Source organism: Carlito syrichta, unplaced genomic scaffold (genome assembly GCF_000164805.1).
Source record: "Carlito syrichta isolate Samal-C Ts95f unplaced genomic scaffold, Tarsius_syrichta-2.0.1 Scaffold309435, whole genome shotgun sequence".
Lineage (NCBI taxonomy): Eukaryota > Metazoa > Chordata > Mammalia > Primates > Tarsiidae > Carlito > Carlito syrichta.
In genome coordinates, this window is record NW_007253531.1 from 462,643 (window position 1) to 475,021 (window position 12,379).

General features: G+C 38.9%; 1 protein-coding gene across 1 annotated transcript in view; it reads right to left on the reverse strand.

Annotated features, from left to right (window-relative positions):
• Nucleotides 1-12,379, reverse strand: part of ATP10B (ATPase phospholipid transporting 10B (putative)) — a 117,487-nt gene that overhangs the window by 10,285 nt on the left and 94,823 nt on the right. Inside the window, exons 19-20 of the mRNA XM_008067245.2 lie at nucleotides 11,516-11,596; nucleotides 10,036-10,140 (exon numbers count right to left, since the gene is read on the reverse strand). Of these exons, the coding sequence (XP_008065436.1) occupies nucleotides 10,036-10,140; nucleotides 11,516-11,596 (186 nt within the window). The remainder of the gene's footprint in view (nucleotides 1-10,035; nucleotides 10,141-11,515; nucleotides 11,597-12,379) is intronic.

Sequence of the window (12,379 nt, forward strand, 5' to 3'; positions counted from 1 at the left end):
CATTCTTATGAAAATTTCATATATATGTTTATGTTAATGTATCCATGTTTATGTATACATTTCCCCTTTATTATACATATGTATCCTTCTTGCTATGGATTGGATATTTGTGTCCTTTCCCCCAGTTCATATGTTGAAGCCTTAATCTCCAATGTGCTGGTATTTGGATGTGGGGTATTTTGGAGGTGATTAAGTAGAGTCCTTATGAATGGAACTAGTGCCCTTATGAGAAGAGACATGACAGAGATGATTTGCCTCCCTCTTTCTCTAGAATATAGTTAGAAGGCAGATGTTTAGGAAGGCAGAGGGTCCTCATTAAATACTGAATTAGCTGGTACCCCCATCTTGAACTTCCATCCTCCAGAACTGTGACAAGTAAATTTCTGTGGTGTAAACCACTTAGTCTATGGTATTTCTAATGACAATCTGAACAGACAAAGATACTTCAGCAGCTTTTTCCAGTTGCTTTTATACTTTAAAGTTTTAAACATGTTCAGAGACATAGCTCTATTTTATTCATTTTAACTATTATATTGTCTGAACCTTCTACAGTTCATTTATTTTCTTGTTGATGAACATTTAGGCACTTTCCAATTTTTAAAAATTTTCTTGCTATTTTTTTTTTTTTTTTGGAGTTGGAGTCTCACTCTGTTGCCCAGACTGGAGTGCAGTGGCCGCTCAGGGCCACCGCAGCCTCGACCTGCTGGGTTCCGATGATCCTTCCTCCTCAGCCTTCCAAGTAGCTGGAACTACAGGCGTGCGCTACCACACCAGGCTAATTTTTTGATTTATTGTAGAGATGAGGTCTTGCCAAGTTGCCCAGGTGGGTCTCGAACCCGTGGGCTCAGGCAATTCACTCACCTCAACCTCCCAAGGCGCGGGATTACAGGCTGAGCCACTGAGCCCGGCTAAATTTTCTTGCTATTAAGAGCAATGCTATAACAAACATTTTCATACATATCTCCTCGTATACATGTGCAAGAGAATTTCTATGGTATGTACTTAGAAGTAGAATTGTGTCATAATAAATGAGTACCATAAACTCCTATAGCTATTTTCAAATCACTCTCCAAAATGGTGGTATCATTTTATGGTCTTCTATCAGAATGAAATCCAACAGTTGTGCTTTATTGTCCTTAATACACTGCTGAGATGATTTGCCAATATTTTATTTAGAAATTTTACATATATATTAATTAGTGAGATGAGTCTGTACTTTTCTTTCCTTGAGCCGTGCATGTACATTTGGCATCACATTTATTCTAGCCATGAGAAGCAAATTGCTTATTGCTATGGTTGGAATGCTTGTGCTCCTCCAAAACTCATATGTTGGAAACTCATACTCAATGTGATAGCATTAAGAGGTGAGTCCTTTTGGGAAGAGATTAAGTCATGAAGGATCTTCTCTTATGAATGAATTAGTACTCTTATAAAGAGGCTGGAGGGAGCATTCTAGTGCTTTTTTGCCCTTCCATCATGTGAAGACAGTGTTCACTCTCTCCATCTCTTCTGCTATGTGAGGACACAGATTTCATTCCTTTTTGTACCCTTTCCCTCTGGGGGCTGCAGCAAGAAGGCACCATCTTGGAAGCAGAGAGTTGCCCTCACTAGACACTGAACCTGTTGGCACCTTGATTTTGGACTTATCAGCCTCTAGAGCTGTGAGAAAAAAAGTCTTCTTCTGAGTCGTCACTTCTCCACTCCTCCTGCAGTTGTGGGAGGTCTGTTTCCTATAATAAATCCCTTATCCTAGACACTCTATTCTGTAAAAATTTGTTCTATTTTTTTCCTGTTTTTCTATTCCATAAAAACATTGGCCTTGATAATCCTTTGTGTCTGATGCTTTTGAGGACAGAATTTGGCTTCTTCAGGTTTGCTGAATAATTTTGACTATGCTTTGGTAAATTTTACATTTTTTTGGGTTAATATTACTAACGTTCTTTTATTCAGTCTATCATTTGCATTCTAATTTTGTTAATTGATCCAATAATGTTCTAAAGTTTTTTTCTCCCTCTTCAGTACAGGATCCAGTTTAAGGTCAAATATTGCATTTAGTTTTCATGTCTCTTTAATCTCCTTTAATCTGGAACATTTCACAGTCTTTCTTAGTCTTTTATGACATTCGCATTTTTGGAGCATATTTGAATATTCTTTCTCTCTCCCCATCCACTTTCTTTTTTTTCTTTTTTCTTTTGGAAGATAATGCTCATTTTGGATTTGTCCGATGTTTCCTTCATGATCAGATTCAGATTATGCATTCTTTATCCCATCTCTTGATTTTGATATATCATGGCTATGTGATCCAGGTGGGCAAGTTATATCCCCTCTTTGAGCCTCCATTTCCCTATCTGTAACAAAAAAGGTTGGATCAAATGATGATTACTATCCCTTCCTAGGATTGTACTATTTTTTTTTAATGTGATATCAACTCTCTAAATTCTTTTCATTTTTTCTTCTTAAAGGAAAAAAAGAAATTAAAAATAAATGTAAAGAACCACTATCAATTTGGAATTCATTCATTCATTCATGCAACAGATATTTATTATTCACCCATATTGGCCAGTACTCTTTTGATTGGAAGGTACAAAAACCCAACTCAAACTGACTTGAGCTATAAAAAAGAAAAGTCATAATAACCCATGAAATCAAATATGTCATAAGAAAACTACCTACAAAAAAAAAAAAACCAACAAACAAAAAAAACCCAAACCAACAAAACAAAACAAAACCTGGACCAGATGGTTTTCTAACAGAATTCTACAAAATATACAATGAGGAGTTGATACCAATCCTATTGACAGTATTCCAGGCAATTGAGAAAGATGGAATTCTCCCCAAATCATTTTATGGAGCTAACATCACACTGACACCCAATCCAGGTAAAGAGTCAACAAAGAAAGATAACTATAGGCCAATGTCCTTGATGAACATAGATGCTAAAATTCTCAACACATTCAACAACACATCTCAAAAATCACCCACCATGACCAAGTAGGTGCCACCCCTGGGATGCAGGTCTGGTTCAACATCCGCAAGATCATAAATGTAATTAAATACATCAACAGATATAAAAATAAACACCACATGATTATATCATTAGATACAGAAAAAGCTTTCAATAAAATCCAGCATCTTTTCTTGATAAAAACCCTCGAACACCTAGGCATAGAGGGAACATACCTCAAAATAGTAAGAGCCATTTATGAGAAACCCACAGCCAACGTACTGCTAAACAGACAGAAATCGGACCCATTTCCCCTGAAAACTGCAACAAAACAAGGATACCCACCTTCATCCCTCCTGTTCACCATAGTATTGGAAGTTCTAGCTAGAGCAATCAGACAAGAGAAGAAAATCAGGGTATCCAAATAGAAAAAGAGGAAGTTAAGTTATCCCTCTTTGTAGACATGATTTTATACCTCAAAAATCCCAAAACCTCCTTGCACTGATAAAGGATTTTGGCAAAGTTTCAGGATATGAAATAAATGTGCAAAAGACAGTCACATTCCTATATACCAACAATAAACAAACAGAACACCCCCCGAAGCACAATCCCATTCACAACAGCTACACAAAAAATGAAACACCTTAGCATCTTCCTAACCAGAGAAATGAAAGACCTTTACAATGAAAACTACAAAACACTGTGAAAAGAAATTAAAGATGACATAAACAAATGGGAAAATATTCCATGCTCATGGATCACAAGGATCAATATTGTTAAGATGTCCATCCTACCCAAGGCAATCCACATATTTAATGCAATACCCATCAAATTACCAACATCATTCTTCTCAGACCTGGAAACAACAATACAGGAATTCATATGGAAACATAAATGACTATGAATAACCAAAACAATTCTCAGAAAAAAAAAAAAAAGTGGGAGGTATCACACTCCCAGACTTTAAACTTTATTATAAAGCTAATATAAACAAAACAGCTAGATACTGGTAGAAGAACAGGCAAATAGACCAGTGGAACAGGATAGAGATTCCAGAAGCAAAACCTCAATTTCTCAACCAACACATCTTTGACAAATCCTCCACCACCAATAACTGGGGAGAGGAGAACCTATTCAGTAAATGGTGCTGGGAAAACTAACTGACCACATGCAGAGGATTAAAACAAGACCCCTACTTATCACCATATGCAAAAATCAACTCTAAATGGATGAAAGACCTAAATGTAAAACCTTAAATTGCAAGAACTTTAGAAAATGCAGGAGACACCCTTATGGAAATTGGAACTGGCAACCAATTCCCGATTAAAACTCCAAGTGCCCATGACATAAGAGATAAGATAGACAAGTGGGATCTTATCAAATTGACAAGTTTCTGCAAAGCCAAATAAACCATCAAGAGAGTGGGGAGACAGCCCACAGATCGGGAAAAAATATTTTCTAAGTCTATATCTGTCAAAGGCCTAACATCTAGGATCTACAAGGAACTCAAATGTGCTGAAACAAACAAACAAACAAACAAAAACAAACAGCCCAAAGGCAAAAGATATGAATAGACACTTCTCAAAAGAAGACATACAAGCAGCCAACAGATAAATGAAAAAATGCTCAGCCTCACTAGTCATCAAAGAGATGCAAATTAAAACCACACTGAGATACAACCTAACTCCAGTCAGGATGGTCATCATCAATAACTCAAAAAACAACATGCTGAAGAGGATGCGGGAAAAAGGGAACACCTCTACACTGTTAGTGGGAGTGTAATCTAGTACAAACTCTGTGGAAAACAGTTTGGCAATTCCTAAAAGATCTAAAAATCGACCAATCATACAACCCCACAATCCCCCATCTGGGAATATACCCAGAGGAACTCAAATCACTCTGTGAAAAAGATACCTGCACACACATGTTTATCGTAGCATTATTCACAATAACAAAAACATATACACAATGGAATATTACGCGGCCATAAAGAAGAACAAAATTATGAACTTTGCAGCAACTTGGATGGCCTTAGATATAATACTGAGTGGTTTATCACAGAAAAAAGTACTAAGTATCACATGTTCTCATAAGCAGATTTTGGACATTATCATATTGGCAATAGTGGGAAACTGCTGGGGGGCGGACACACCTCATCAACAAGGCTACCTACATAATGAACATTTGTATACCTAACCCTGAATTGTACCCTATTGGCAAAAGAAAAGGAAAGTTCAGCAGCGGTAGGTTTAGCTTTAGACAAAGCTGGCTGTAGGCACTCAGCAATGTCCTGTGGAAACTGTGCATTTCCATTTCTTCATCCTCCTTTCTTCTTTGTTGGCTCCATTCTCCAGTATACCCTTTCCACATTATGGCAAGGGAATTACTAGAAACTCCAGACTTCCAAACAACAAGCTCAGCTAGCTCAGTGGAAAGATTGCTCTTGCTTTTCAACTGTCACAACTTGAAAATATCCTGGGGCAGGTTCTCTGGCCAGGACTGAGTCATGTGTCCATGCTTGAACCAGTCACTGTAGATGGAGAATAGAATTCTTTGGATGGGGGTCTGGATCATGACTCCAGCCCCAAAGCCAGGAGATAATGACTGTCCCTGACTTTGTATCAGTCAGGGAAGCAGAGTCACTGTGAGTGTCTAGGATAAGGGATTTATTGTAGAAACTCCCACAACTGTAGGGAAGTGAAGGCTTAGAAGAAGACTTAGAGGATGGAGAGAATCACCATTCCAATTGAGAAACCAAGCACATCCAACTTCAGGAGTGGAACTGCAAAGGGAACGCCATGGAGAGGTCTATGGGAAGCAGTTGTCTTTGTGAGTCTACAGACAAAAATCTGGTCATGGGCCTAGATTTCTGGTAAGCAGGGCCAGCAGTTGGAAAAAGAGCTGGAATCATTACAGTGGAAAGCAGTCATGAAAACAGACAATTACTATCCAGTTTGATAAGTGTTTTAACAGAGAAAACACAAGGTGCAACAAGAGTCCCAGGAGGTTACAGAATCCAATCTAGAAATGAGGGAGGGCCTCTTGGAAGAGATAGCATTTGAGCTGAGACCTGAAGGATGAGGAGAGAGACAGATGAAATGGGAGAAGAGGGAGAGGAATTAACACATGTAAAGGCCTAAAAGTGAGATAGGATATTAGAGAACTAAAAATAGTTCCGTTAGCTGGGGTCAAAGTATGATGTAGGGAAGGTCACAGGTGACGCCAGGGGACTAGCAGGAACTAGTGAGATCCTGAAGGGTTTTTTTTTTATAAGTGAGGAGTTTTGACTTATGGAGTCATGGAAGAAGTTGAAGCAAGGGGAAGAGGTAAGTATCATAGTTGGGTGTTGGCAAATTGGAGAGGGAAGATTTCCTGAGTATCTCCCTTTCAGAAAAAGTCCAGGTACCTCAACTGGAACTCTGAGCCCTGTATTTTCAAGGGTTTACTGACTTTGGTTTCCTAACTCTGACAGCAATCTGGGGAATAGGACATTGGGAATGAATATATTTGTTGTAGCATTTTAAGTACAAGTGATAGCGTGCCTGACTTATAGTGGTTTAAGCAAAGAAGAAATGTAACCATCTGTTATAGAAAAACATTTGGAGGTTGGCAGCTCCAAAGTTGGTACAGTGGCTCAGTGGTGTTTTCAAGGACCCAGAATCTTATAATTTTTCTGCTCTGGTATCTCTACCATTTAGCTTTTGTCCTCAAACTCATTGCCTAAAACAACAGTGCCACACATCACTGATCAAAGTGGGAAGGAAGGGGCAGGGGCAAAAGACTTTCATACTTTCTTTTTTTGGTCAGAGTCTCACTCTGTCATGCAGCTTGCAGGTTGAAGTGCAGGGGCATAATCATGGCTCATTGCAGCCTCGACCTCCAGGACTCAAGTGATCCTTCCTCTTCAGCCTCTCAAGCAACTGTGACTACAAGGAATGCAGCACCATGACCCACTACTTTTTAGATTTTTGTTGTTGTTGTAGAGATGAGGTCTCACTATGTTGCCTAGGTTGGTCTTGAACTCCAGAGTGCAAGCAATCTTCCCACTTCAGTCTTCCAAAGTGCTGGGATTAAAGGTGTGAGTCACTGTGCCCAGCCTCTATCTTATTCATAAAGGGAAGTCCCAGATTTCCCCTGTCCTCTCACTGGTTAAGGGCTGGGTTCTTTGTCCATCCTGGACCAATCACTGCTGAAAGGAATGGAATTACTGCTCCTACTTAAGATAGGTCATGATTTATGCTTTATTTCATGAGTTATTTGGGAGTGCATTTTGAAATTCTCAAGTATGTTAGGTTTTATTTGGCTATCTGTTTATTACTTATTTCTAATTTAAATGACTTTGTTGTCAGAGAACATGGTCTTTATGTTTTCTTATCCTTTCAAATTTTTGTGTGAATCACAATTTGGTCTTTTCGGTAAATGGTCTGTGTGTGTTTGGAAAAAAAAAATGTATGTTTGCTATTTGTTTGAAGTAGGTTTTTATACATTAGATCAAATGTGGTATATTATTTAACATTTCTATATCCTTTCTATTTTTTTCTCTATATCTGATAGAATTGTACAAAAATCTAACACTGTAATTATGAATTTGTCTATTTCTTCTTATATTTGCTGAATGAAAAGACTCCAGTCTGATAATTTTTGTTTTCAAAGGGATAATTTTATCCATTTACATTTATTATGAGTACAGATATATTTGGATTTATTTGAACATCTCATTTTGTATTTTGTTTGCCATAACTGTCTTTGATATTATCATTTTATCTTTTCTTCTTTCCTATATTCTGCAGAATTGTTAGTTTTCTACATTATTTTCTTTCCATTTCTTCAGTGGTTAGCTGCAAGTTTTTAAGATACAAAATAAATGTGGACTTTTATGGAAAAACGTATAGTTAAATGTGTATTTCTATTCTCTTCCTACCAATGAAGGCGTTAGCAAATATTAATTGCCTATTGAATAGCCCTTTCTTGTCATCATGTTCTTTTTTATAGTTTTAGCTTTTATGTTCTTGCAGAAATATCTTCTTTTTGTGAGGGCCTATAGGTAGTAAACCTTATAGAGTTTGTTTATCTGAAAATATAATTTATTTTCCCCTATTCTTAAGCGATAGGTTTTTTTTTTTTTTAAATTTCAGGCTTTTGAAGATAATTACCCCATTGTTTTTTGGCTACTATTGTTTGATCATCATTGTAGCTGTTGTTCCTTTTCAAGGAATTTGTCTATAGTCTCTAGTAGACTTAATAACTGTCCCTTTGTCTTTTACGTTGTATAGTTTCATTATGATATATCCATGAGAACTTTCATTCTCAGTGATTATTTCTTTAAATATTACTTTCTTACCATTATTTCCTTTTTTCCCCCTCCTGTAGCCTCTGTTACATAGGTGCTCAAGCCATTTATTCAACCTACCATTCCTATTAATTACTTTTTCATATTTGTGTCATTCTGGATGAATTTCCAATACTGTCTCTCAATCTGGCAGTATACTTTTTGCCAGTGTCTGAACTAGAGTGAATCCTACAAATTGAATTTTTAATTTCAGTTCCGATTTTTTATTTTCAAGAGTTCTAAATGTTTCCTTAGCTTGGTATAGTTTCTAGTATCAAAGTTATATCTTTGATTCTTGCCTCCCTTCCTCACAATTTCTGATAAAACTGTAACTCCAAACAGCTTGTCATTGTTATCTTTTCTTTTCTTTCTTTCTTTTTTTTTTTTAAGCAGGATTTATTGAGAGGACAGAAAAGCTCCCAGAGTGGGAGGGAACATGAGGGTGTTGCTCTGTTATCTTTTCTTTAGCTTTCTTTTTTTGAATAAGGGAACTTGGACCTAGCAGTACATGGGGTTCCAATCTTCCCTACTCCACAAGAGCCAGACTCTCCATTGCCATGGTCTGTGTCCTGTTCTGGCTCCCAGAAGGCCTGCAATGGGAGCCTGCCCAGTGCCCTCTCTCCCTCCCTCTGCCTCATCACATTGTGGTCTCTTTTGATGTTATTGGACCATGAGGAAATTTATCCTGTGCTTAAGCATGGCCATGCCTTTTTGGTTTTATTACTTAGTTCTTCCTGTTATTGGCACACACTGGAGCAGAGCGGGGTTTTCAAAATGGGAACTCTGTGATCCAGAACTTCCCTTGGGTGGCTCTTGTCAGTCGCTGCCCGGTTGAGCAGGGCTTGGTTTGGCTTGTGATGGTAGTGGTGGGTGGAAGGGCAGGAGAGTTCCACTGCAGAATGTAGGAACATACTGAGGTTGTTTGGGGCAGTTTTCAGATTTTTAATACATATGCATCCAGAAAGAGCCATTTCAGTTTGGCTAAGGACAAATGTTTCTAAAAAGTGAGTTTCTCTGTACCATTCAATCTTATCTCCTCATACGATTATCACAGTGGTTAAAATCTCAAGAGTCAGACTGCCAGTGTTCAAAGCTTGCTTCTATCTTGAACTGTCTGGAGCAAGTTTCTTAACCTTACCGCACCTGCTGTATTTCTAAATTTGTAAAATGGGAATGTAAAGACACATCACAAAGAGCTCTGGGAGGCTAACTGAGCTGATATTTGCAAATCATGTAGATAGGTACCTGGCATATAATTTTAAGTGATTTGCTTTTATAATTATCATTGACTAGAATAATTCAATGAGAAGGTTGGTAATGCCTTTTTTGATATCACAATATGCTATTAAGATACACATGAGATGTGGTTACCTGGAAGCAGTTTTTGAATTTTTACCCGGAAATGGGTGAAATAGGGAACATTCTTCCCTAACACAGCCTCAGGTATAGTCAGTCTGGTTTGCTTGTTGTTTAATACCCCTGAACTTTTGACCAACATGATCTATTTTTGCAACTAATTGTCTCATTGTTTTACATGTGTTAATTTTATGATCTTGGGTAGATGACGAGCAAGTTGAGGCCAGGAATTTTATCCTTTCATGTCTTTCATACCGGTACAGGTGGGACACAGGTAGGAGCTTAGTGAGTATTTACTGAGTGGATCAATGGTACAGAGTAAAACAATGCAGAAATCTGAATTTAGTCAACAGACAGAAGTACAATTTGTAAGCCAGAGGAGCCAGAGGGGTTCCGGGACCCTTACCCATGTCTTCACTTCCATTGCCTGGTGCAAGAGGATTGTGGTGAGGGAGATGGTGTTGATGGGTGTCCCAAAGGTAAAGACTTCAATATCAGAGCCCTTGTAGGTCTGCAGAGAGGAACAAACAGGTGCTGTCAGGTGTGGACTCAAGGCTTTGGATTGGACACAGGATTATAAAGCGTCAATAAAGGCAGTTGTTAGGAAAGAAGAAGGAACAGGGAGAGAAGAAGGCATCCAGCTGCCATTCATGTGTAACTCACCCAAGGGGCAGACCAAGATGAGAAATGAGTTGGCAGTGCTAGGTTATTTAGAAACATTTTTGCCCAAGGAAGCCATGATGGGGGTTGTAGAAACATTGTGGAGTGAATGAAGAAAGAATTCTTGGAGAGCCTACCAGGCACCATACTAATTTCTGAGGATACTTCTGTGCCCATCTTCAAGGGGTTTACAGTCTATTAGGGCAGGTGGGGTAAGTGCCATAATAGAGACAAGTACAAGGTACCCTGGGAGAACAGAAGGGAGAATATATCAGCTGAGAGCAGAATAAGAGGAGTCAATTGCTTGAAGAGAGAGGGGATTACAGTTCTGGCAAAGGTCGGAACTGAGGGTGAACATGTATATTTGTAAACACAGAACTCCAGGAACTCCAAGGAGTTCCACGTGGAAGGTCTAAAGCACATGGAAGGGCAAAAGATACAGTAGAAAGGGCAAGTAGTGACCAGGGAAGATACTGTAAGTCATGATATTCAAACAAAGCTCAGGATGCCTTTCTTCCCTGCCCACACCATGCTGCTAATGGCAAGAGAGAGTCAGCTCTGAGGCTGATGAGTGCTGTTGTTTACCTGACGGCAATTGATCCACACCCTGGCTGTCTGTCTGGAAAGAATACTGGTATCCCTTGTTACCTAAATTCTTGTTAATCAAATTGAGATTGGATTGGTATCTCCTGCTATCTGCATTTTTGCTATTTATGTCAGAAAATGTAGCATCTCTTATTATCAAAACTTGCTGCCTGAAAACTTGCTGCTTTGACCTTGGAAGTCCAACCCTATATAAAAATGAAGGGTAGTAAATTCAAATACTTTCAATAGTCAAGTAGGAAACAGTTAATGAACAGAGAAAGCCAGGCGTAGGACAAAAGGGACTGGTGGGGACCACGGCGAACTGGAGAACATGCCCTCCATCTAAGACCAGTTGAAAGTCAAGTTCAGATTTTTACCATGGGGAAAAGCTGACTCAGAGTAAAGACAGCTTTTTGTTTTTCAAGAACTACGAAAAGTTAAGATGTGTCGGGGAAAAAAAAAAGATGTGTGGGTAGTGTTCTGACTTTCCAGACACCTTATGTTGGATGTGGCCTATAGGCCACCTGATTGAGCCTCTGCTCTAAAGTGTCCAGAAAGACACTACTAGTCTGAAATTTCACATAAATAGGACCAGTTCCACCTTGCAATTTATAAGGTTAGAATGGGACCATATGACTTACCAGGTAAGGGATAAAGAAACAGACGAGACTCTGGTAGAATGCATCCAACATGGAAATCCAGAAAGTCAACAGGTTGTAGCACTGCCAGGAAAGAACACAGCAGAAGTGACTGCCATCAAGGGAAACCTCTATCCTTTGCAAGCAACTTTCTTGTGCATAGTTGGTGCAGACAATATGGCACTTTCAACACCTCTTATCTTCACAGCAAGAGAATGGAGTAATTCAGAGCATAGACTTTGGGGTGACAGACCTCAGTTCACATCCTAGCTCTGCCACTAACTGTGTTATCTTGTAAAAGTTACTAAACTGCTCTGAGAACTGGCTTCTTCTTCCACAAAATGTGGATTAAAAATAACACTGTCTGGCCAGGTATGGTGGTTCATGCCTGTAATCCCAGGACTTTGGGAGGCCAAGGTGGGAGGATTGCTTGGACCAAGAATTCAAGATCAGCCTGGACAACATAGCAAGACCTTCTCTCTCTCTCTCTCTACACACACACACACACACACACAATTTTCTTGGGGTTCGAGGGGACTAAATGCAGTTGTGCTTTAGTAGCTAGTAAATTCTCAGTTATTCATTAGCTCTATGACTAGCGTTACTACAAATTTGGTAGGTGTGGAGGTTCTAAAGTTTCAGCATGGCATCTGAAGGGGAGATCTCAATCACAGCTCAGCATCACGGGTTCCCAAGAGACAGAGCTCAATGGTTTCAGGGATAAGCCGTCATTTCCTGATTCATTCCTGTGCCTTCCCTTTACAGTCTGCGGTTTTGGTACATTAACTTCTTTCATGGTAGTATTCAGGGAATTCTTTCTATAGTTAGCTTGCTGATGGGAGGGTGAACTTAGAAGAACCTGAGATA